The 27,762-nt window shown below is 41.6% G+C and overlaps 1 protein-coding gene across 1 annotated transcript in view; it reads left to right on the forward strand.

Annotated features, from left to right (window-relative positions):
* Positions 1-13,374: 13,374 nt before the first annotated feature.
* Positions 13,375-27,762, forward strand: part of LOC111238979 (dipeptidyl aminopeptidase-like protein 6) — a 59,796-nt gene continuing 45,408 nt past the window's right edge. Inside the window, exon 1 of the mRNA XM_022768731.1 lies at positions 13,375-13,645. Coding sequence (XP_022624452.1) covers positions 13,454-13,645 — 192 coding nt within the window. The 5' untranslated portion in view covers positions 13,375-13,453. The remainder of the gene's footprint in view (positions 13,646-27,762) is intronic.

The raw sequence follows: 27,762 nt of genomic DNA on the forward strand, positions 1-27,762 counted from the left end.
TCAGGTGAATATTCTTGTATTGCAGACTATTGCTGTATGGGACCATGAACTCATCTGCAGGTGCGGGAAACTACCGTAGGGGATCCGCCAAGGGAGAAAAGGTAAAATAAAATGTATTTTAAACCTACTCTTTGCACTTCTTGTTCACATGTAGCCGGCATTTCTTTTTTTTTTCCTTTTTTTTTCTTTTTTTTTTGTCACCAGGCTTAAAATGCACAAAATGGCACAGCGTTGTTGGAGTGCTAGTTTGATGCGCAAGGAGACAGTTTGATTTCCTCATGTGGACTCTCTTTCAGCAGTAAAAGAAGATCACAGTCGTGTGACGTGTTGTTGAGATGTCGAGGTGTTCCTGTCCGCTGTCTTTTGTTTTATCTTGATATTAACTTTAGACACTTTTCAGATCAAATCCAGAGTTTCCATGTGTCAAAGTGGCGATGTCTCGATGCGTAAATGTTAGTTTTAAGTGTCATTTCAGTATCATACGTGACACAAATTTATTTCCAGTGTATAGGATCATTTGTAAAAATTAGTTTTTATGGACGTATGAACAGTACGTGTCAGTATTGTGAAACAAACCCATCTGCTGGTATCAAGGCTGGTAGTTTCACTGGTACTTTCACACTTGCTTTTAGACTCAACTGGAAAAAAAAAAGATTTGATGAGATACTTGTTTGTAAAGTTCATGGCCTAAATGGAGTGACTGTTCACAGCTTCTCCATGTGCAAACAAAATTAGGTTGTCCTGATTAGAGTCTGCCTATCATTTTCTATTCCCTTACAGCTCTGATTTGCTTTGTACATCTGCCAGATTGTGTGCTGCCTACTTTGTTTAGCTGAAGAGATTGGTCCTTTTTTATGTTCCCACAAAGAAAACATCAGAAGCCCAACACACAGGGGGGGGGGGAGAAAACATCTTTTTTATCTAGTCTGCTCAGTAATACCCCAGCAATAGCATTCCCATAATGCCATTTCTGAGCAACACTCACAGAAAGGATCCAAAGTTAACTTGAATTACACAGGGGGTGGGGGGGTATCGATTGTGGCTTCAGTAAGGGACAAAAATATGTTGAGGCGTGAATCAGTTTCTCCCCATGTGTGACTCTGTGGAGGAGCTGTGAAATATTTAGATTGTGACAAATCTGTCTGCCTCTAGGGGGCATGTCATCCCAAAAAATGTTTTCTAATCACAGGCTATTTTTAGATATTTCTAAAAGGTGAGTCAGACTTAAAGCGCCACAAACCAGACATTATTTGTTTGAAGATATATAGTCTTTTAAGCTTTAGACTAGTTTTTCTAAGACGTCACTGATGCAGTCCACATACAATGAGTCAGTGTATTAATGTAATGTAATTGTAATGTAATGTAATTGTAATATAATGTAATTTCTGCATGCTGTGTTATAATAGTGTGTAATTCAGTGTTCAGTCTGCTTTTTGTGAGCATTGACTCATTTGTCAGGGCTGCTGGATTGCCATAGATTAGACTGACTGATATTCGATGTGTTCAGGTCAACTCATGCTGGAGTTAGTTTGCCCTCTGCTGGAAGCACAAAGTCACATATTCACTCAAGATCAGATTTCCTTGCCAAGCTTTTCCAATTTGTCGGCATCTTGACAGATTTTTTTTTTCTTATTGCTTTACAGGCTTTACAAGCCTCTAGTCAGTTCCTTTCAAACAAATTTTCACCACTGAGAAGAGAAGCCCTCCCGCTGTATGTGACACGTTTCCGCTGACACCGTATACTGTACGGATGAGTATTATAAAAGCTTGCACCCTAAAGTCATGAAGTCTTAAGTTTCTGTGACCAAATTTTTGACTCTTTATGGACTCCCAGGCACAGCCTATTAAATTCTACCATAATCTGTGGTCAATTTGCATAGAAAAGAAATCATTAAGTCAGGCTGTGGATATCCGAGCTTCCTCCCCTTTTCTAGGGGCAGAACAAATTTGGAGGAAATGCAGACATGTCTTCACTAAAACTCATTACATCTGATGTGGTTGTTATGATCCTGCCCTTAGAATGAGAGAGCACTGAATCATAGTTTTCTTCTTCTTCCTTTTTTCCTTTTGCTCCCCTTTTTTTTCTCCCTTTAGTTTTTTTTTTCTTTGATAGATGTATTGAGTAATTGCAGCAATCATCAGCATTATAGTCACAACCAAGCTGCTCTTGACAGAGAAGTGTCAAAATCTCAGGTCATCAGTCACTTAGTTACAAGCTTTTAATCCCATCAGTTCTTTTATGTTATTACATCACTTGTAATCGTACCCTTTCAGTAAGTTAAAAGTTTTTGCAATTTATATAAGAGATACGATGTTGCGGTTGGTGGGAATTGACCTTAGCAGAACACAAAAGTAAATTGTTCTTACTATAATATTGTGATTAGTGGCTTTTATCATGCAACATGTGCTAATATGCAAAATATTTCTACGGCTTAATTTTGAGCCATTTGAATGTCCCAAATTGATTCCTTTGGATTTTAAATTAAGTTGTTTATAACCTCGTCACTTTAAGCTTTTTGCAGTGTTTGTTGTCAGTTTTTAAGTTGCAGTCAAGTGTTTTTGATGTTTTCTGTGGCAATTATGTGCCTGGCATCTTCCATAATGAAACGTTACCCAAGAGGATACACAAATCCAAAATAGCTAAAAAATGCTTCGTGGAAACTAGGCTGTCACATGAACCTTTGCATCAGCAGATTCTAGTATCTTGTAGTGTTTTAGGACATCACACACACACATTGCTGTTGTAATGCCACAGAATCCGATTAACAACCAGATTTCAAAGTGCATCTTAGAGCCACAATTTGAAATGCATTAAAATCAGATGGAAAGGTTACACAGCATCATTTAATCATATTGAGACCTGGCCTTGATTGAATCATTGGCATTCATTTGTACTTCAGATGCCATCGAGCTGAAAATACGCTTCATATTTTGCCTCACGGTGTCTTGTCTCATCTGTTGTGCTGGCTGCTTCTGGTGTTGCCTGATGCCTGATGTTTTCGAGGCCAGTACCTTTCTCCAGAGTCTAGACTTCCATCATTTGCATTTACTGAGAGGCAGTCAGTCAGCTGACAGTGCTCTCTGTTTCCAAGATACGAATGGCATTGTTTCAGTCTCTGCAAAAAAACATTCAGGTTTGCCGTACTGTTTCAAATGTTCAGGCACACAAGAGTTTGTAAAATGTTTTTATAGATTTATTTGTACGGTCATGTTGTATTGCATTATTGAGTTTATTTAAGTTTAGTTTTTTTTTTTTTTTTTTTGTGGAGAACATGATGATAGCTTGAATCTGTTTGATCAGGTTAGTTTGGAGTGAATCTGTATCGGAGCTGCATGAGAGTGTGTGTCAAGGATTTAGTGGTACCTTGAGCTGGAGCTGAATGTTAAGGTTCCCCGGAGTAGAATCACATAGGCAAACTTTCACAGGAACAATTTGTATGCAGCAGGAATATGTACGGATGAAATGCCTTTCAAAAGCATTCTGTATTCATCTAGTGAGCCCTCTGTATTTCTGCACTGAACCATTGCACTTTGAATCGCCTGCTTAAAATGTTTGTATTGCTGCCCACAGCCACTATTAGCTGTTACAAAATGACTTTCATTTTCCTGATCTGCACATACGCACGATACTCCGTCCACATTTTGATACCATCTGTTTATTTTATCCAATGACCGTATTGAGAGTGATAATGCAGTGGCGAACAATAGCACATTGTTCAACGAAATGAAATTCGGAGACAGAGAAACAACCGGAGACGCCCGGCAGCCAGGGACAACACCATTCAACAGCAGTCGTTTGTCACCGCTAACTGCTGTGCTGAGGTTTGGCTCTCCGGGGAAGGTTTGCTGTAGATGAGAACCATGTTTATGAAAGCTGCACAGGTTTTGCAGCTCCTGGCCACCCTTGAGCACCTAAAGCTCTTCATCCTGGACCCAATCATGCTCTTGCATTGCTCCCTGGGGTGCAGGGTTCATCTGTACCTGTCACCTGTAACAGATGACCTGATAGAGCTCTGTCTGTTGTAAACCCCGCTTGCATCTCGCTGATAAAGACACATAGTCGCCCGATATGCACGTATTCCTGGACTCATTCCTATTCTGACAAACAGCGTTGTGTTCTCTATTCATATCCTTGCACCACTGCCCTTCCCTGAGCTCAAAGAGGAGCTGTTCTGAGAAGCATACCAAGTACAACGGTATGCATCTATGGGATCCACAGGGAGGGGTGCTGGAGGAGGAATGTTGGGGCCCTTTGAGTCACTTTGCCGGGGACAGGTAGTGTCGTCTGGCTGAAGGTCAAGATCAGAGCCGGGGGTGGGTGGGCTGAGGACATGAAGGTTTGATGCCATCATGGGACAAGGTTGTGAACTGTGTTTAGATTACACGCTCAAACTGCACAGAAGCACACACAAAGAAATACTAATACACGTCTTCACGTGTACTCTCATGCACATCGTCACATAAATCCTGTGAATGTGTCCATTTGGGTTTAGACCTCTGTTTTATGAGGTTGTCAAGCCTAATCTTTCCTGCAATGTGCGTCTCACAGAAAAAAAGCAATAGGAACACACTATCTGGGATTATTTGCTCTTTGCAATCCACATAGAGTTGTCTGGGATTTAACAGCCTTATTTATTGATCAGTTTATGATTGATCAATTTAATTCAGCAGGTAGAGACACTGGTTAGGCAGGTGCTCTTAGATAAGCCAGAACCTGAACTGATGCTTTAATTATCCCCACCGTATTGAATAATAAATCCAGCTTTCTCTTTGGATCTAGAGAACCATATATGCTTTAGGCGTTTACCTTGAAAATGCTGATGTGTCTGATTTGGAAAGAACAAAATGCACACAATCATTGGGATATTTAAGTTGTGGTATTAACCAATACGTCTCCCTCACTTTGTCTGTGCCATCGATCATAGACTTAATTAATGATTTTGTTTTGACAACAGCCCTTGAAATGCTTTAATGGCGGCTCACGTTCTGCCAAATCAGCAGGAGGTGACAAATGGAGGAAATTAGTAAATGGATGTAAACGGTGCTCTACAGGAAAGTAAATAAGTAAGGAAATTCTAGCCGTGCATTGTTAATCTTCTGTCAGTATGATAAAACACTGCATCACCTCTGTGCTCTACAGCAATAACAGCGCTGACCTTTTACACTAATTGCAATTATCGTGACTTACTGTGAGCCAGCAATGTCCATGATCACAGGAGTGTATGTCATGGCTGTTAATGTGACAAAAATGAATGTGGAAGATGACCAATCAGGGGCCTGTTTAACGGACCCTGGGGAAATGTCATGGCACAAAATCGGCTTGTTAACAGCAGTGGCTATAACTACAACCAGCATGTATTGCATTAACTCAAAAGACTTTATTATTCCCTGGTATAGTCCCCAAAGCAATTATTCTCTCAGATGAAACCTTATCTCCTGTGGTGTGCATGCAAATATGAAATATACTTATCTCTAACCTCACTGTAGAGTATGGCTTCACATGTTGGCCCGATTAACACAGTAAAACCCTGTATGTGCAGCTGTCCTCTTTTGTTCTTGTATTTATTAATTAGATTTTTTATTTTTTATCATCTCATGTTCTGCGACTTTACTGCCTGCCTTTTAACAAAGTGCAGCTCTTTATCAACTCTTGCTGTCACCATGGGTTTGTTGTCTGCGTGCAAATCAAACATGTAAAATATGAGCTAAGCCTGGCAGCCATTAGTAATAAACTGCTGCAGCTGCAGGGGGGAAAGACTTACTTTAAACGGGTCCATGAGTCACAGTTGAAAAGAAATTCTGCTGACTTTAAATATAAGTATTTATGAACCACTGTGAAACCTCAAACCAGTTCCTTCCACAGGGTATAAAACATACCGCTGTCCATGAAATAATAGGCATCCTAACTTTACTTTATTCACTTTCCCCATGAATAATTGGCAAGGTCATATTGAAATAGTGCACATTTTGCTCATGAATCTTAAATTAAATCCCAACTTCCATATCTGTGAAGTGTAAAATGTGAGGCGCTGTTCTGCAATATGATAGCGCCTTGATGACCTTGCACCACATATGTCTTCCATGCTCGCACCGCCTGAGCATCTTGATTTCACACACAAGCCAAAAGCTGGACAGCAGCATCAATACAAGCCATGATTCAGCCCCTGAGTCCATAACTGACCGGGGATTGACTGTGGCTCGGCTTGTGATTCACTGCTCTTGGAGCTCTCCGCGAACCATTTTTAATGAATGAGTTATGAATGTTTTGCTGTTCATGCTGTCTGTGCAGGTCTTCTCGAGGTGCGGTGCTTCTTTCCTCCGGCTTGTGTTGTATCCAGTTGAGCAGATGAGATTACCGAAGGAAAAATATCACTACTCCTAGTTTTATGAAAAAAAAAAAAAAAAAAAGGCCATTTCATTTCTCTTTCTCATGACTCCATGCTGTGGGTTGGTTAAACAAACTGGTTACTCAGTTCCAGCCCTGGGGTTCAATACACAAGGCACAAACCGTACATAAATAAAGCAGCACTGTTGCCCGTGCCAGGCTTCTGTCCTGTTAGCATGGCTTGATGGGCGTGCGTGTGTGTAGCAGGGGGGTTATATTTTATGATGTGGAGGACAGGCAGCATAAATATTACTTGTGCTTAATCACAACCCAGCTGCAAAGTCGACTTGAATTGATCCATTTCTCTGTAATATGTGCACACACTCAGATTGGGAAAACACACGCACCCGCACCCGCACACGCACACGCACATGCACACACATTGAAGGAAAAAATGCCTAACAAGCAGTATGTGCACTGATGTGCCGAGGAGCATTTTGTATTTGTTGTTTATACAGTATGTGTGTGTGCGCGCGCGCGTGTGTCTAATTTACTTACACTATTGGACTCTTCACCTTCGCTGGGAAAACTCTTATTGAGAGAGTTTACGTGTGTGTGAGAGAGGGAGTAAGTGAGCGAGCCAGGGAGGGAGGGATAAGGAGCGGTTGGAGCAGCCTGAGCGGAGGAGATGCCCCCCCCCCACCCAATACACACACACACACACACACACACACACACACACACACTCCCACTCCCGCACTCCCATCCCACCCAGTTGCCCCCTGTGGAGGCGATGCCAGTGTCTGTGTGATTGATTCACCCTGGAGAAGAGAGAGGGAGGCGTTCTGGTCGGGCTCCTGGACCCCCAGTTCATCCTCTCCCTTAGCTGTGAGGGGAGGGAGGGAGAGGAGAGGAGGAGGGAGAAGAGGGGGAGGGTGGGGGGAGAACTTCTCAGACACCTCCAGCAGCCCCAACTTCACGGCACAAAGGTGTGAGCACAGCGAAGGGGGGGAAAGGCAAGTGGCACTTTTCAACATGTCTGTACTCATAGCCACCCAGCTGAAGATAGACACCAGCACTCCTTCCAGAAGGGTAAGGGCCCCTTTTTAGCATGCATGGCACGCTGTAGGGGGATGTCTGTGTTTATGGGTGAGTCTCCTGCTCCTGACAGAAAAGGCTGCTGGCTGTTTCTGATAGCAGCTGGACAGGCAGGAAGGGAGCGGCGGGTCCTGATGTCCCCTCTGAGGATCTTGATGGACAAACGCCTCGCCCGTTTAATTTTCTTTCAAGCGCTGACTTCCAGTGAATGGTTGGTAACATATGCTGTGGAGAATGCTTAGTGCCTCATTGTAATTCTTTGTGATGTGTTGCCATCTAATGACTTCAGTGAGAACTGGCCATCGTGGGGGAAAAGTTGGATAGAAGTACATGCATTGTTGTGTAAGAGATTTGGATGTTTTTTTTTAATGAATGATTTGTGTTCCTCGCTGGCATGTTCTGAATTTAAACACTTTGTTCATTCTTTGTTCATGTGAAAATCCATTTGATGGCTTTGAAGTTGGCTAATTGCTCAGCTTTGACTAAATGCTGACTTTATGCTGTTCTCATGCTTACATGCAAATGGACTGCAAGGGGCAACTGATGAATTGAATAGAATAGAAGTTTAGAATAACTTTTGTTGTTCTCAAGCAATTAAAGTGATATAAAATGTAAAACCACAATCTTTTTATTTTTATTTCTTGTTGTTATTAGATAAAGGAATGGCTAAATCAATCTCCAGCAGAGAAACACTTACATGTGCAAGGTAATAATTTCTCCGCGCCCGAGAGGGTCAAATCTGCACTTGAGATCACAAGAATGCATGTGAATGATGAATGTAGAGCCGTAAGGAATATTAATGGCTAAGGGGATGTTACAGTACATTCTGAGGCAACAGGAAAACCATGCAAGCAATCATTGGGGGAAAAAAAAACAGCAGGAGAGGCAGAGTGGTTTAGATTACTTTTCATGTGATAAGCTCTTATTTCATTCATCACATCCTCTTCTCAGCTCTTGTTTTGCCCCACACACTTTCCATTTCCACACGGAAACACACATGCGACAGTACATTTTTTTTGTTTGGCGTATCCGCTGCCTGTCTCCCTCCTTCCTTCTTCCTCTTCCTCCTCTTCCTCGTCATCTGCTGCACCCACAGTCCACAATTGTATTCTGCTGCTCCCCTCAAACATAGCCACAGTCTATTCTACCACATCAGCTGACATTAAACTCCATTTCCTCAGTGACTTATCTGCTGCCATTTCAATTACTGCTCACTACATGGCTTCCCTTCATCTGTAATTTACTGGAAGATTCAGCACTCATTTTCTGTAGAAGATAATATGCCAATAGGAAACATGCCCAGCTAGTTTCAGTCATGGAAAGTGTACCATTTTATTTTATTAACATTTATGTGAATTTATGGAAGGGTTTTCATAACTATCTATCTATCTATCTATCTATCTATCTATCTATCTATCTATCTATCTATCTATCTATCTATCTATCTATCTATCTATCTATCTATCTATCTATCTAAAGTTCATATTAATGGATTTTGTCTCTCCTTTTTATTCCCTTTCTTACCTTTTCTCTAGCTATGTGAAGTATAATTTTGCTCTACGTTTTGGAAGTACAGTCCCCATAATTTTAGGCGGATGTAAAAGGGAAGTAGTCTACAGTATAATATCACCAGTTAGTCAGATGTGGGTCACAATTTCAGCCACATTTTTTAGCCTACATATATTTTTGCACTTAGGTAAATTGGCACCATTCAACTGGATTAGCTTGTAGCACTTTCCCCGGGATGTACAGACAACTATCAACTAAATATTTCTCAGGATTCTCAGGCAAGTTCTGTAGTATTGAAGAGCATCTTTTTTCTCAATTTTTCTTTTTTCGCTCAATGGACATTGGAGATGACACCACATCTGAAATCATGTCTGAGTGTTCAGATTTGACTGAGTTATGACTCGGAGGAGAAGTGAGATTTTGGACGCTAAGTGCGGCAGACGAGCACAACTGGATGTAAAGTAGCCTAACTGCCTCCATGAATTATGTGCTTCACAGCGACTGCTGCTGGGGTTGATCATGTTGGTAAGTGGGACAAATCAATGGGACAAACTAAGATAACTAAAATCCCTTTGTTTTTAGAACATAGCATGCATCTGTCTCTTTCACCTCATGCAGTATCTTTGCCTCACGTCTCTTCCCCCTTGGGGAGGCGCACATCACACTTTGAAAACCTCTGATATAGAAGTATTATGATGATGTGTAATTCCTGCTTGAAGACTAGTTCTGATAATTAGACAAATTGAACGCACATAATTCATTTTAAATGGCCTTGTGATTATTGTTATTCAATATGAGAGCAAAATACTTACAGCTCAGTAATGGATGACTTGAGGACAGCCTTAAGATAATATACATGTTTCACGTCCGCAGTAAAGCCGAGCATGTAATCCGACACAGGCAGCAGGATGATAAAGAAACTTGTTGCCATGGTTGGCTATGCTCAGCATCAAGGGAAATCATTAATGTCCGGCTAATACCAAATGGAAAATTGTGCAAAAATGCGATTATGGTGGGCTGTAACTAAATCCATTCTGTTACATGTATGTAGAGAGGCGCAGTCATTACCTTGTTCAGCTGAGTGATGTTTGGAGGAAATTAGATATTACTGCGCTCCCACTACACATTGATTGATCTGTTTACTCTTCCATCCAATTAATTTTGTTGTGGTGTGTAGCATGCTGATGGAAACAAGTTGGCTTGCAGTGACATTTCAGTTAATGCAAATGCATTAATGTGTGCATTTAAAGTGAATTACAATATATATGATATTATGAATCATGCATAAGTGCGGCTGTGGTGTGACACTGAACTGCACCTCAAGCTATTCACCCCAATCATGCCTCAGTTTTACATATTCTTAAAGAAGAAAATACTATAAATGGGTTTAATATACAGTTTTCACAAGGTGTGATAGTAACTGTTCAAGCTTAAGCCGAAAACATTACAAAAAGCTTTATTTGTTACAATACCACTTTCTTTTCCATGTTGGATGACAACTTTCTTGGTTCCAGTTTAGTATTTTCTGTGAACAAAACTGGTATAAAGTTGCTGTATTTTTTACGCAGAGGTGGGATTTTACCTGCAGTCTGCCTCGGAGTATTCCAGCTTTCCATGGAGCACGTGGTCACTAGTATTTTGGCATTATTTCATTTCCGCAACGAGGGAAAAGTAAATGGCTTCCCTCTGGTCCTTGTATAATAAAAATAACAACCGTGCATTTTCAGGTTGTAAATTTTCCGGTAACTTTTGTGCATAAACCCCTCACGGAAATCAAAAGTAAACTCACCCGCGGGATTTCATTGCATAGCAGAGCCTAATGGCCATCATGTCAGTCGGATTAAAATGCAGCTGTCATGTCCCATATCACAGTTGAAGTAAGTTTTAACTTGTACTGGCTCCAGCAGCTCCATCAGCTACCCGCAGAGGTATTATGTATGCTCCAACTATCATCACCATTATGGCTGTTATTACACGCCGCTCCAAATTTGTACCACCTATAATGCAGGGCTTGACTGCAGTGATGTTTGCGAGAGCAGGGGAAAGGCATAGCTCCAGTCAGCTGCTGTATCTGCTTGGAAGCGATATGAGGAGTCAAGCTGAGCCCAGGCTCCCCGGCATGGTCCTGGGGGGAGCGTTAAAGCAGCCAGGCAGTTCACAATAGCTCCCCAACAAGGTGAGGGAGATTAGAAAACATCTATCAGAGAGGCTGAGATGGATGTCAAGTGACTCGGACCTATTTCCCCGCGGGTGCGCAGACCCAGGAAAGGCATTTATGAACTAGGGAAACAAATGATGACAGGGACCGAAGTGAGCCACTGTGGAAGAGGAGGCCGCTGGAAACCCAGATGTTCAGCTCCCCAACATAAATCTCTGCTGAAACTCCAATTAACGAGCACGCAAAAGCATCAAACCAAGTTGTGATTGAATTAATTTATGAATCGTACTCACAGTCAAAGGAAAATTGATTTTAAAACGAAAAGCAAGAGAAGGATGGGGATTAACTTTAATTAGGCAAAGGCGGTGATGTCCTATGTCCTTGTTTTTGAATAAATGACCAAACCTTTGAAATCGATACTCTGTATTCCAAATACATATCCTATTATAAAGGTTACATTCATAATTCAGGCCATGAATCAATGAGCCTCCGGCGGCTCTTTCAGAGTTTGAGATGACTCACCATTTGGAAGAAAATTTAATTGAAACTTACTCTTTGTTCAGACTTGAATACAGAATATTTCCATTTGCACTGTTGTAGTCAGTGTGCCTTAATTACTCTTACTCTGCAAACCTTTACGAAATGAACTTGATTTCACCAAATGGGGGGCTGTTTTGAGCTGTGCTTTAGTACTGCTTTGAAGTTGTACTACCCCTGTGAAGATGACCTATTTCCCAGAAATACAGCTCCGAGTGATAGTTTGAGCTGTCACGGTGGGAGGCTGAGGGGTGTTCGCCTGTGGCATTCATGACAGGGATGGCACTTTGACTCAAGACCCCCCCCCACCACCACCACCACCACCATATATAAACCAATATTCTGCATTTACAAGAGAGCAGCGTTGCTGTGGCCTCTATGAGCATTTCAAGCTTGAAATCACTTGCATTGGGTAGTGTATGAGCTGAATACCACTTTTGAGTGTGAACTGACTGATAATGTATGATAGAAGGAGGGAAACTGCATAAATTAAGGGGAGGAACAGACTCTGTGATGGTTTGGATTATTTCTCTAAAATGGGATTTAAAGAAAAGTATTTTTGAGATTTGAAAATGCTGAGGGTGGGGGGGGGTGTTATGTCATTTGGAATAAACACAATAAATTCCTTTTTGCCTGTTGTAGGAGAAAAATATTTGACAGTGCAATTTCTGGATGTTTTAGAAAAATGGGAACAATCTATAGGATTATTGATCTTCACTTAAGCTTCACACCATCCACTCGATTTGTGAGAGCTGGATTTTTTTCTTTTTTTCTTTTTTTTTTTTTGAGCAACAAGAGCAAAAACATAAGAACATTTGTTGTTTTACAAGCGGAGCAGACTTCCTCTGGAGGTGGTGTGTGGTCAGCCTGCCCTAATGCAGTGCGCCACGGAGAGGCACTCGAGATCCGTCCTGGGACCGTGTGCAACCATTTGGGAGAAAAATGTATGACCCCGTTCATCAAATCATAAACGAGTGCGATTTGTCAGTCCAGAGGTTCTAGATGAAGGTACATCCAGGTGAAAGCCTTGCAGCGATGGCCCATGTTTGTGCGTAAAGCGGCACGCACACGCGCGCGCACACACACACACACACACACACACACACACACACACATACACACACATACACAGGCATAGAGAGAGGTGCTGCATGACAGTAAGCGCTACAGTAAAGCTGCTCTCAGTGCTGGTCACTTCTCATGCAGCGCGCGTCTGCGGAGAGTACACCGCCGGGCTCCCTGCGTCTTCCACACTCTCTGTGCTCGAGGAGGATTTTTTTTTAAAAAAAACAACAAAAAAAAAACCAACACGCAGAGCCGAAAGTGTGGACACATTATCTCTCGCTCTTTTGTTTTGTGGACAATCACTGCGGGAGGGAGTCTGGTGGGGGAATCGAATATCTTGATCGGAAACTCGGCGCATCCGCCTGCTATCTCGCTGTGAGGAGGCATCAGGAAACTGAAGAGGGCAGACAACGTGTTGTGAATACAGAAGAGAGCAACTATTGACACCTACAGCCCACCAGTCTGCTGCGCGCCTGGACAAAGCTAAAAGGACATCGGCGAGAAGGATTTAGCGTTATATCGGTCTATCACTTCAGGCTGTGTCTCATCCACTATCTATAGAGGTTTATTTACTAAGTATCTTATCTTTTTTTTTTTTTTGCTCCATCCCGGAGGTGAAAACTGGCTGCCTGCCATCGGTTTTGCTCGAAGCGCACAGAAAACCAATAGATCTGACAAAAAAAAAAAAAAAACGAAACAGGCGAGATCCATTTGTGGCTCTGACATGCTGTAAGTTGTTTTACCTGGACTGGACCTATATTATGGCTTCGCTGTATCAGAGATTCACTGGGAAGATCAATACGACCAATTCCTTCCCGCACCCACCTGAGGCCAGCCATCTCCTCGGTGGACAGGTTGCAGACGAGGAAAACGCAGCGAAGACCACTCAGCAACTCGTCGATGGCAGACCTCACGTCCAGTACCGCAAAAAATGCTTGCGGGAGGATGAGGATGTAAGACACTTATGCTTTACTTGCCAACATAACACCCCCCACCCCCCCCGCCCCTTATGAAAAATCTCCAGATGTATAGTTTAGATAATTCCCTTTGAAAGGTACTCCACACACTCTCAGACAAATATGCACGTGCACAGGCCATTATAGTCTATCCCTGGAGATGTGGAAGCTCTCTCATTGGTTCCACTTTTACAGGCTGTCCAAGAAAGTTTTAAAAGGCTGATTTTTATTCTGTGGCAGCTGCATGTTTGCTCGAATTGATGTTGTGTTTGGTTCCATTTCACTGTTTTGTTTTTTTTTTGTTTTTTTTCTGACAATGTGTCTTTAGACAAAAAAAAAAAAAGAGGGGCTTGGCATGGTCGCTGTCTGTGCGTTTTGTCCAACATGAAACCAAAACTAGGAAATATCATCAGATATTTTTTCAGAGCTGATGATGTGAAGCTCATCACCGCCTGATTCTCTGGAGTTTTTGTGTGTCTGTCTGCAGGGAGACTGTTGCTTTCACTCTGGCGCTGTCTGTGGTGCTGAAATTGCAAAGAGCAGGGTGTTTTGGTCACACAAACACTGTGGTAAAATCACTCAGAGGTTCGAAAAGTGATCTTTTGTAGCATTGATTTGGGTTTGATGCTGGTCACTATCGTGGCCGCGACTGTACCGGAGCCAGAAAATCAAAAACGTTGTTGAAACGGGGGGAAGAAGCCTGTGTGGCAGATTAGGCCTCTTGGATGAGTGCTAACATCCTCAAGACCAAACACCAACTCCAGAAGCCTTTGTCTTGTTATTTCTGGGAGTCTGGTGTCTTTTTTCTTTTTTTGGTTTTAGAATCAAGCAACAATCAGATGACTGGGCGTTTCCACTTAGCCCTGCTGGATTGTGTTCGTCTTTTGTCCGGATTACTTCTGTACATCATTGCTGTTGTAATTTTTCTCATTTTGCATGAGGCACAAATGTAATTTATGCTTGAAATTTAATACTTTAGATCAGCCAGCAGCAGATTTATATTATCTGGACCAAAGAGAAACAACGAACAAGGGAAAACAGTTGCTTTTGTGTTTGGTTTGCCTGAACACTTGTATCCTCTCTGTGCCTCCACCCGGGCCTGGGGAAGCGACTTGTTAACACGTGTGTTGCTTGTTGCAGATGACACCAGTTCTAACCTCCAGCAAACACCAGTACACTTCTCTGGCCTTTCATCTTCAAATGGCTGCCAACACTGCGATCCTCCTCTGAATTATTGATATCTGCCACATTGAGAATCAAGTGATAAGGTTGGCATCAGCCTGAACGCTGACACTGCTGTCAACAACAACCCTAACCCTCCCAACATCAAGCTTCTTATGTTATGAGGAAAGATTTTGAAATCATGACAGTTAAACCTTGGGATTGCATTTTTAGAGTGTGACCAGCTGTTGTTGTACTGCCGGATTTCCAACATATTTGTTAGCTTTTCACTGTTAACCTTGAGGTCACCTTTCGTCCCGATGTCCCCCTGAGTCGTGCTGAAGCATGAAATTGCCTTTTGCCTCAGGAGAAGGGCCAGTCCATTTCAAGGAGTGCTATTTCCAACCCCTCCCTCCTCCAGTAAAAGTTTGAATGAGCTATTGTTGTTTCCTTTTATTTTGCAGAGGTGAAGGGTAAAAAAATTGACTTGGAAATGTCATGTGCTTATTTTCATTTATCCAGATGTTTAGCTGCACAGTCCTTCAGTATGTTTCTATAATCCCGCAGTTCCAGGTGCAGGTTGAGCTGTTCGAGGCAGCGTTTTGCTCAAAACTGGGGAAAAAAATAGAAAGAATTCTTTTGTAAAACAGTTTTTATAAACAACTGTTTAATTTGTTTACTGCGGCATTTTTCCGAGCTCACAAAATGCAGGCACTGCATCTTTGTTTGTGGGAGAGGTGAGTGTGTTGTAGGATTGATTAATTGTTGTTGTGCTCTGTGTGTAAGCATCAGTATTGTGTGGTAGAGTTTGAGTCACAGAGGGAGATATCAGCAGTAGTCCTTTCTCCTCCTCGCCACTCTTTACTGCAAATAGAATCCTGGATTTTCTTAATTCATTGCTGTTTCATGTAAATGTGAATTACGGTGAGATTTTGCCTTCAGACTGGCGCCCAGCGACACCTTCATGATCCCTCCTGTATTGACCTTTCCTGTGTGGACGGATCACAACAGGGAAAATGTAAACACTTCTCTTTGTGTTTAACTTTGGAGTAATGAAAGATGACACATGCGTCTGCGGGAGTCATAGTCAACACATTGTCTGTCGAGTGACACATATTGATTCATGCAGTTTTTCTTTGAACATTGCAGCTCAACGCTCGCTCGTGAATATCTGCCAACTTCCCACTGAAATAGTTTGATTCAATCTTTTTGTAATTTTTTTTTAGCAACTTTTCCAACAGACTGTGATGCAACACCAGACAACATCTTACAGTAAATCATAAAAGATCAAATCTGTGTACAAAGCAGCTAGTATCAATAAATTAATATAGACCAATAAACATAAAAAATAGAAATGTAATGATGTAGTGATATAAGTACAAGAAATGGAGCAGCACTATTTACAGTAAAGCAGCAGGAATATTACCTTCTGTTGCATTTCCTTCCGTATTTCAATTAATTCCCTATAAAATTATTAGTCCTTATACAATGAGAGATTCAAAAGAGGCAATGTCTGTCATTCATTTTAACCACCCGGCAAAAATAGTCTTTGTCTGATTCTTCCAACGGAAGAGAACAATACAGAAAATAATGATAAAAAAATCCATTAAAAAAACTTTGACACCTTGCTTTTCAGTCAAACTTCCCTCATGTCAAAGTGAAATTCCTCATTATCCTCCATTGTGGAGTTATATTTTTAGGATTTGGTGATCTAAACAAACATCTGCTAAGGGAGACTGTTTTTTGAGTTATGGGATTTATGACCTTGTCAGTTTTTTTTAATGAGTTTAACATTTTACTGCTTATAGCTAATTAAGGCAGATCACAGATTCTTCCCTCAAGCTACATCTCAAAGCTTTTAACACCTTCTTTACTTTTAATCACTGATTTCAGCTACTGACTCATATCAGTAGATACATTTATATTTGATTATGTTATATTGGTTTTTATGTCATTTATCATCACAGACATTTAGCATATATTAGAAGCAAACATAACATTTTTAATCAATATAACTAATAGCTGCTGCTTGCTTATTATGATGCATGTGAGGGCAACTGTGAATTCATATGTAACTATAAGCACCAGACAGTACAGATAAGCTCATTTCCCACTGGGTTACCTTAATCTGAAACATGCATGCTGCTCTTTAATGTAGTAGTCTTTTTTTTCTGCTCCTAGGCCACAGATTTGATTAAAAGTTCACTGGAAAAGTGTTTTAATTTTACTGTTGAATGGCTGCTCCTGCATAAAAATTTCCAAACCCTATACACCAGTGTCCTTATAACATAGAGAGAGTGCGATATTCTCCCTGAGGATGCCGGTGGCAAAGAAGAGGTTTTGAAATGGTGAGGTTACACAAGCTTCATCTCTGGGGACGAACACAAAGAGCTATGAGCTCTATGATTTCTTTTAAGAGATTACTGGATTGTTTTTGTAGTGTAACCATTGCATTTTTACGATGCATTTCCAGCCTTTAAAGCATTATTATACCAGCATGGTTGTCATCGTTTAATTAACTTAAGTTTCATGTTGGTAAAACTGTACTTCATCAAAGGTAAATTCCCTGTCTGCATAATTTTGTTATCCTGGTTTGGATCTCAGGGAATTGGAGTTCAAAAGAAGTAAATCATAAATCACCCAGACTGCGTGACTTCAGTGTAAAATTTAATTCACATTGGTTATACTTCTGCCCAGGGCAGACACACACATACACACACGCACTGTCTGTGCTCATACGCACTTAACTGTGCCTTCTACTTAGAGATACTCCAGATCTGAGTTAGACAGTTTGGCTCGGTTCCCAAGTCTTAGTTTAGCTCTGTGCTCCAGCCTTTGTCTGTAAGGTCCGGTGCTTGTATAAATCAGCCAGATGGAGCTCAACAAGAACAGCCAGATAAAAGAAAGAGAACAGCGAGATGATATAGGCTGTTCTCATTATCTCTGTGGCCACACTAATTGTGTGCTTCAGGTGATGACTGCTTACTGAAGGCGGCCACTGGTTTTATTACCTGCTGCAATCATCATCAAAATGACTATTTGTCCCGAGATTACCCTCCTCTTATAACACAGGCGGGGCCAAAAGCCAGAATGTGAATTTTAAGATACTGTTTCTGTTTTTTGTGGCTTGGTTAGCAGTTGAGCGATCACAGGAAATGAGGGGAAAGACAGATGAGCAGTGACGTACAACAAATTTCCCTAGTAAGTTTCAAACCACATGCGTAGCAGTTCAAGGTAGTCGTAACATAAAGGTCTTGTGGTCACATTTTACCTGTTGTTTCATCTGACAGTTACTCTTGTGACAACTTATTATACTGACACAGTTGTAGAACATAGTACATACAGTGGATGGTAAATTTGACATGATCTGTGTTCAAAACAAACCTCTTTAGTTAAGAAAACACACACAGCAGTGAAACCAAGCTGCGAACACAACATTAGCATACCATCACTTTAAATTGATATGTTGATGTTGCTAGCGAACAGTTGCCTATTTACACATCCAGCAGTTACAGAGTAGAACATCACAATTTATTTTGAGTTGTATTTGTGTTCATATGATGCACATGAGTCTAATATTCACTCTCCTTTTAGCTCTGTTTTAGTCTTCACCAACTCCTGAGGGAAATATCTGGTTCTTTAGCTATTTGATATACCCCACTGTTTTCACCAGCAAGTTGCTAACTGTGTGTATGCTAATGGTTCTGGGCAGGTTGCATGACGAGAGCTGCGAGACTGAACCATAACAGTAAAGTTGCAGGCCATAAAACCTAAGCAATCAGCTGAAAGACGGTGAACCGCTTTATAGAGCTAAGAGGAGCTGTAGAGTCAAGTTATAATTCTCTGTGGGTTCGTTACTATGAGCTAACCCTTTCCCATAACATATAGTCGTCTGATTCATTGTTAATAAAAACATATAGGCTGCAGCAGGTTGAAGGACCTGGATCATAAAGCTGATCTCAAAACCTCATTGATCATTTGGGCTGAAATGCAAGATGCAAATGATGCTCCACACAAATTAAAAACCAAATATTAAAACCTATTTACAGGTTGATAGAAGATAAAATGGATAACATTAAACATAAAATAAGTTGAAACAAATGACGATTAAAGACAATTAAAGAAAAAATACAGCTCAGTTTAAGGTCACTGACCATTCAAACTAATATACAGCAAAGGCCCCACACGGCAATTCTGCTGTCACCCAGTGCAGCTCCTCCCCTCAGGACAGCACAGCATCCTCAGCAGGACCTCTTGCTCAGCGTTGCCATGGTTGCAAAGGTGGAGAGGGTAAGGCTGTAAGCTCTGGGAACACACACACACACACACACACACACACACACACACTGCTGCTGCTGCTGCTGCTTGCTGGTGGCTCTGACTGCCATCTGGAGATGACGCAGGTCTCACACTGCACACTGGGCGTCCTCAGTCAGCTGTGTCACGCAGCACACTACGTCCACCGTAACGAGCATGACGTGTTTATTTCCCCCTTTCAGTCTGAATAACAGTTGTTCCCCTCTGGCTCCTGATGAATATAAGCTTCCACTCCTGTTTCTGAGGTTGCTGTTGACAGACTTATTCACTATCGACCTGTTTTTTTGGGGGTTTTTTTCTTCTCCAGGTCATCCATCCCCCGCCCAGCACCTCAACCCTCTGTTGACACACCATCGATCATCCCTCTCGCCACACTGCCCCCCCCCAGCCCCCACCCCCCCCCACCCATGCACCTCCACGGACCTGTCAACAGCACATCAGCAGGCCGCTCCGCCTCTGCTGCCTTGCTTCGAGACTGTCCCTCTTCCTCTTGGTGATTTACTGTATTATTACACAAGCTGACAGTGGTATTAGTCAGTGCTTAAATACAGAGAGTCTTTGTTACCTCATGATGAGATGCGGATCCTGCTGAACGGCTGATGCCGAGCTTCAGTCTCTTGTGGTAGCTTTATTTGCTCTGAAGATTCAAAGACATCAGCTGTCATTAAGCCTCCATTTGCACTTTTAATCTTTTCACAGATATTTTCATTTTAACAGCAACTGTAATCATTGTGGTCGAAATTTAGCCAATTAAATATTCATGCAGCCAAAAGAAAAAAAAAATCCACCCCTTTTGTCAGCCTTTGTTTTTGATCTTCTGCTTCGGGATGGCAGTCACATCCTCACTAGCTCAACAGCAACACTCCACAGACGTAACTTCACTGTGGATCTTAAAGATTTCTGCTGCTTTTAAACAACTTTATGAGTGTGCAGCTAAATATAACTGTCTTTTAACCCAGCTTGTTCCCTTTTCCTTTTCTCCTGGTGTTTGTGTCTCTGTTTTTTTTTCTTATTTATAACTTCAGGCGATGTTCTCAGTGTTTTCCTTTTGAGAATTAGCTTTAGTAGTTGCGTGGTTGATTATTAGCAGTGCAGCTCCTTTTAAGAGAGGAGGAAAGAGCATGTATGGTACATCAAGCATTGGTTTAGTTCTCTGTCCCCTATTTGTTAAAGCTACAGAGTTTTTATTCAGTGGCATTTCATTGATGTTTTAAATACCAAAGATGCAGGAAAACTTCCCATGCATTGTGTCTGTTTTGCCACTAGAGACTGTGGTGTTCCAGTCATTGCACCACCTCTACACTGTACAGTACACATAGGTGAGCTCAGGCTTTAGTTGGTGTGAGCATACCACATTAATGAAAGACTGTGCATCAGTACTATTTAGGCAGAAAAAAAAATCAAATCTTCTTGTACCAAAAAGCAAAAAAAGAACAAAAAAATTCAAGTTGCTTTCCTACACAGCTTCTGTGTAGGAAAGCAACTTGAATTTGAAACCAACCAACTGGCACAGCTAAAAATGTCTCATCCACGTCGAAGAAGAGGAAGATAATGTCACCTCTCATTAGGATTGGAAAGGTTACACGGTCACCTAGCAACGTCTGCCACATTGAGGGATTGCTCTGACCTGTGAAGACCTTTGTCTGACCAAGAAAGATAAAGAAAAGAATCATCAGTGGCGTTGCTTAATTGCAACATTTCATTCAAGAGTGGGGGGAAAGATCAAATTATCATATTGGTTGCAGAGGTAATGTAGTGAAACGACAGCGTGCATTTCAGCTGCCAGCAGCCGCAGTGTCCTTCGTTGATGTGTCTTTGAGCAAGGCACTGGATCCTCCCCTTTACACTTCTATGTGTTAAAACCAAGACTCTCATCGTCTGTTACTGTGCAGCAACACTTCACGCTCACAGATGTTAGTTCCTCTAATCAAAGAAGAAAATGAATCGAAAATAAATCATCAATAATGAAGACAGATCTTTAAAGCAAGTGAAGGAAACTTTTGCTACGACATTTTCTGTCAGCTGGAATTAGAGCAACAGAGTGGAGCTACCATCTCTCCCGAGTCCTCTCACAGCCTTTTTCTGGGCTGAGACCAGGCAGCAGTAATCTGTTGTGTCACACGGGCAGATTCTCTTATCGACCCTGCCATGATACAGCAGCGACACACCCGCGGGAGACACATGCACGCAGACACACAACCACGTAAGATGCACGCAGAATTTGAAAAAGAAAGGCGACGCTGCAAAGTCAAATGGGGTCATAGTACGGCGTAGTGAATCCTGGACGGAGGCAACAACAAAAGCAACAAGTTAGCTTTTGTACATTTGCTGCAACTGCATCGCTTCAGAGAAAAAATAAAGTTCATGATCCTTGTTAGATCTCTGTTCTGATGCAGTGGGAGTGGGAGTTGAATTCAAGAGAATGTGCTGGTTAGCTCTGTCGTCATTGTGTTGTCTTTGCAGCAACACCCATGGCCCTGTTGGCTCATGCAGATAGACAGATAGTGGTACTGCAAAAAAACAAAACAAAAAAAAAAACACAAGCTAAGCTAACAAGCTGCTGGTAGTAGTTTTATATTAACTGTACAGACATGAGACTTGCATTTATCTCCTCGTCTAACTCTTGGCAAGAAAACAAATACACATACGTATGTCTGAACATGTCTAACTATTCTTTTAAGCACAGCTCTCGGAATTATTTAAATGACAAATTTTAGCGACTGCTCCACAGAGGAGTCAGAGTAAAATAAGGACTATACACTGAATATAATTTTAAATAAATGCAACCTGCACAGTCAAACGTTGTACACTTGTGGTGCAGCTCTTGTAGATACCGCATGTTGATATCTTTTTCACATCAGGCATCTGACTTGTCACTACATGAAAGGCCCAGATGTAACTAATAACATTAGCAAGGGCTGTGTTGCATCAAGGCATGCCAGTGATCCATGCCATTGACTCAACAGGCATAATACCAGGGCCCTGGAGCTTTAACGCCTAAATGAAACGCAGCCATTATGAATGTAGTTAGTTACACCTGTGTTTGACAAGCCAGAATGTCTGCTGTGACAGAGCTCTGCTGGTATTGGTTCGCTCTCAAAATGATGCCACGACTAAGCTGGCCTTCTGCTGCCTCCAGGCTCTGGTTTAGTCTTCGGATGAATAACACATGAGATAGGTTTTCACGTTGCAACCTCGCCAGACCTCTTGTGCGCATTGTAGTCTGACAACCGGTGACAGGAGAGAAAAGTTTTGTCCCTCCAGTCATGAAGGTGGGTTTTCTAGCTTGTTACTTCTGCTAGGAAGCTCAGCGGGAAGTTGGCTCCAGCACAGAGTAACAAGTTGTTTGCTGCATCTCAGCTCTTAATTAGTAGTGTGTTGTGTGTGCGAGTGTGTACATCCGCTGACTTACCTCTTTGTGTGCAGGCACATGTAGGTCATTGTCACTGTAGAAGTGCTTTCTCTGTCAGGCGCATTTCGGTATGGTGGAGCTTTCGCTGCATGTACATCATCATCTCCAGTCAATATTTCTTGCCTGTTCCTCTAAGCCAGGAGTCAGGAGTCTGAATGAACCCGGAGCTCTGGGAACGCGGGGAAGAACATTGCTTTTCCCCGAGCTGGGAGTCGAGCACTGACTTCTGTGATGATGTTCAGTGTGGAGCTCACATGGAGCAGAACAGAGATGGGGGAGATAATGATTGTTTGATGTAGCAGAGGTGGAGAGAACGGGGAGCGCTATTGAGTGATTCGCTATTCTGAAGCTGGCAGCCTGTCAAATCGCACATCACCAAAGACGGGAAAGCCAAAGCGTGATGATTGATGTTACTCCCCTCACCAGATTGGCTGTTGCATCATGGGAATACAGAGACTTTATTGCTGGATGTGTTTAGGAAGGCATCTTGCTGCGCTCACAATATGGTTTGAGTGCATGAGACAAACATATTCGTGGTATTAGTGTCAACCTGAATAACAGCTGATTCGATTTTGGTGAGGATCCAAATCTGGACATTGTTTGTTTGACCTCTTGATTTTTGAGTAAAAATAATGGTTTTTTTTTTATTCCACTGGCCTATTTACATGTCCAGCAGACATGGAGCAACATTTGGAGTCCTATTTCTGCCCATCTGATGAATGTTAAGTGCATTATTCATCCCCCTTTTAGCTCTGTTTACGTCTCGACCAACTCCTGAGGGACATATCTGGCTCTTTAGCAGCTAAATGCTCCACTATGTTCACCTGCTGCTACCTGCTAATTTTGTTTGTCACTTGGTGCTGGCCAAGTAGCATACAGTGGGTTTTAGAGCTTTTTTTTTTTTTTTTTGCTGTAGCTGGAAACAATTTTGATAAGAGTGGTGGAATTGAACCAAAACAGCAGCCTAAATTGTGGGCTGTAAAGCCAAAACAATGAGCTAAAAGATGCTAAAATTGATGATTGAATGATTATTCACTACGAGCGACAACTTTCACATTACACAAAGGATGTTTCTATTGTAAATCTAAAAATATTGATTTGTGCAGCTCTAAGTTATAGGCATGACATCTGTGAATGTAGTATAATTCATTCAGTTCATGCTGACTGAGGGATTTTTCGTTTAGAAGCCAGTAATTTTCTGCCTGCATTATTTTTTAATCATTCACAAGCAAAAGAAACTCAACATGGGGAGAATAGAGCAGCTGTCGCATCTGACATTTCATTTAGCATTCCCGCAAAGCCTCAGGGGCACAGATAGTATGTGCACTTAATGAAACCTTACAGGTATTAGCTTCACTGGGTCACTGCCTTCGTCCATTTGACGGCCCAAAACTTGAAGAAATTCAAGCCTGCATCAGCCTGTAGCTGTATGTGCAGCACTTTTATCAATCCAGAAAGGTGGTGTTGTGAACAAATTGCTCCTGGGAGAAAAGTAGAAGGAAGACAGGATAAACAACCCTGGGTAAAAAGCGCCATAAAGTGGCCCAGCTCTGCATGCGGTGTGTAATGCTGATCTGTGCTGAACGGCGAGATTGCAGCTAATGGCCCAGGTAAGTGGTTCAGTGCTGATTGTTGTGAAGGGGGCCGATCACTTTGGCTTCATCCCTTCTCACTCTCCTGTGGTGTTGTTTTTCAGAGATTAGTGCTGCCGTCAGTGGCCGTCAGACACCGTGTTCCGTCCCATTCTCCCTCAGTGATCTGAGCTGACCTCCACTGGTGTGATGGCAGCGGTGTCAGGTTCTCTGAGGGCATTCTAGGGGTCTCCTTGATGGACGTGGTCTTTACTTGAGAAAGCAGGGCAGTCTTTCAAGTTGGAAAATGTCAATGCCAGCATCCACAGCCCCACGCACACGCAGCTACACACACTCTCTCTCTCTCACACACACACACACACACACACACACACACACCGCATACTCACGAGGGCGTTCGCTTCAACTTAATGTGAGGAACTTAGTGCGGAGATGCTGACCAGGGGATTATTCCTACAGAGAGCAGAGGTGTGTCTCTTTTATGACCAGGTCATTATTCACCATCTCTCTCTGCAGCCACATCACTCCTCGCTCTCTTCCTAACATTGACACTCATATGCAGCCGCCCCGGCACAATGAAAACACGCAAGTTGTCCCGGGTGGAGAGACTGTGGAAGGTGAGTGTGTCAACTCTTTTCAGGGACACACATAACTTATGTTTGCATTTGTTTAATCTTTGCCATGTGAGGCATGTAAGCGTCGCTCTTCTTTCTAATTATGCCTTTAATCAATCTGTTACTGAGCACTTGAAGGACATTTTCAAAAGAAATTGCAAGCTGTTTCTCAGCTTTAGGAAGTGTCAGCGCTGGTTATTTATTTATTTAGCTTTCAAACTCTCTGACGAGCACTTCAGATGACAGCCACTGTTGTAAGTTGTTATTGTTTAGAGTTTGCGGCAAAATCATAGTGATTATATATAGAAACCTGTCAGTTGGTAAACTTAATCACCAGGCTGTCTCAAGGGACACGCTGAAGGGCAATTTGGTATTATAAACATATATTAAGTAGCACTGCATTACAGTTTATATAAAATTTTATGCAGTGAAATTAATCTTTGATTAAGTCAGTATCACACTCAGTTTGTTTGTACTTCATATGCATCTCTACCTGTGTGTATGAATGGTATTTAACATACCTATTTTCTTATATGTTTTTCTTGACTGCTGCAGTGAGATGTCAAATCTAAAACCAAACAAGCAGGATCCAGCATAGAAACACTTTAATGCACATTCCTTAAAGGCATTAACTGTGGTTAAGCAAAGGTTGCTGTGTAATGCACAGAGTGCTTCCTCATTCCGATCATGCATCATCAGCTTTTTTACTAAGATACATATTTAATATACACCCCATGAGACAAAGATGGACTGCAGCTTGACAAAGATGGATCTCAACCGCACAAACATTTAGTATGAAACAACAATTGATGGGATGAGGTAATTAGACTTACTGATGTTTTAAATAAAGATAAACCTTTCTCACAAGTTTTGTTGAATCTTAAAGCATCTGTTTCTTCCTTGTGGCAAGCTGCGCCTCAGTTCAGGATACAATGAATCTAAAATCTGAATACACTTGTGTAACTCAAGTGGGAAAAAGCTGAATTATTTCACCAAAATGCAGACCTTTTGTACTTCAAGTACATTTTGTTGAGTCTTGGTTGCCTAGTGGTTTAAGATGCTGATGTGCAATTACAACATTCCTAGTTTGAGTCTGACCAGGGACCCTTACAGCATGTTATTACCCATCCCTTTCTCTTTGTTTACTGTCACCTCTATAGTGTTCTCTCTCTAACAACGGAGGAAATCCCTCCCCTAATTTTCCATAAAAGTAAAAATTAAAACAAATGTCAGCTTATTTTTGCTTACAGATTAGATATTTTTTGTAGTGCATTTGTGGCACATTTAGCATTCCTTGGTGTTGGCACACACACTTTGGAGCTCAGCAGGGCAAGATGTTTCACTTGATGCTATCAGCGTCACACAGGGAGCGGGAGGCAATATAATGTAACACTGTCTGGCTTTGATAGACTAAGGCTACAGCTTAGCAGCTGATACTGATCTAGTTGGGCGTTGTGTCCTGGGGTTTTGTTTTTGTGGCTGCCTTGATGCCTGAAATATGCATTTGCTTTGACATGATACGGGTTTGACACGAGTGTTTCAAAACTGCATCCAAATCCCCTGAGAGGCAAAGCTCTGGCAGAGAGTTGACAGTGTACAAGCTGTCACAATATTTTCTTATTTTCTGTGTTTCATGGATATTGCTATTACTATCACTATTACTGCTACTACCACTACAACTACTGCTGCTAAGAATAATATAATATGCACATTTGCAGTTTGTAGCCACTCTAGTGTAGTGGCCACAGAGATGGCGACGTCAGTCTGTTGGTGCACCACTTTGGTACGGACTGAAATATCCCAACAACTACCGGATGTATTGTTATGAAATTTTGTACATATATCTATGTTGCTCCAATGACATTTCATACTGACTATAATAACCTCCTGGTTTTCCTTCTTTCCGATCATGAGGTTGACGTTTGTGGTTTCAGGTGAAATGTCTCAACAGCTACTGCACGGATAGTTTCAGATGTTCATGTCCCTCTCACAATGAAATTGAATAACTTTGATGGACCCATGACTTTTTATCTACATCCATCATCAGGTCAAAATTAAATTTCTCCAATAACTTGGCTCATGACCAAATACCTGTAAAGCTAATGACAGTGCATTTTGTTTGGTGCTAGTAAGCAAATGTTAGCATACTAACACACCAAACTAACATGGTGAACATCGTACCTGTTAAACATCCCGATGTTAGCATTGTCATGGTTAGCATGTTAGCATGCTGGCGTTAACATTTAGCAAAGTAACAGACATTAGTATCGCTGTCGACTCTAGTTACAACATTCTTTGATGATCGAGTGAAAAGGTTGTTTCTTTCTAACAGAGATTCAAGTAGCAAATCGTTTTTGGTTTTGTTTGACCAGACATACATCTTCAGTATCCTCCATTCCGACCTATACTATGGTACAATGGTGGTGACAGTAATTTTCTTTTTTGTTTTTTGTTTTTTATCAAAAAGTAAATTTAAAAGAATTAGCATCTTATATTTCTTAATTCGTGAGCACCACAAACGAAATTTGACCTCCTTTTACCTCCCTAGTTTTGTGGCAGAAATCTGAGAGGCAGATTTCAAAAAACCTGGGCTAAGAAGATCAAAACTATCTGTGTGGTTACCTCTAGAGATCAGTGAGAAAACATGTTTTTTCTTTTTTTTTTTCATCAGGGTGAACCAAAGTTGATGATGTTGATGATGCCGAATGACAGTAATCACACTAGATGGCCTTGCTTATTTCTTATTCTCGCTGGTTACCTTATTGGATTTGTCTTTATCACTGTAATTGCATGTGTATGAATGTGAGACAGAGATACAGTTGTATGTGTTTGTGTGCGTGTGCGTGTGCATGCGCATATAAAATGCCACATTTAGGTCTGAAGCACTAATAAAGAGAGATAGTGAGAATAATTAAACATAAACTAGATTGGAAATTTTTAGTTAGTTGGCAGCGGTCCTTGGAGACGTGGAGTAGCCTGATGATGAAAACCTTTTCAAACCTGCAGTGAATGAAGCAG

The sequence above is a fragment of the Seriola dumerili genome, unplaced genomic scaffold (genome assembly GCF_002260705.1).
Source record: "Seriola dumerili isolate Sdu_G_001 unplaced genomic scaffold, Sdu_1.0 BDQW01001821.1, whole genome shotgun sequence".
Lineage (NCBI taxonomy): Eukaryota > Metazoa > Chordata > Actinopteri > Carangiformes > Carangidae > Seriola > Seriola dumerili.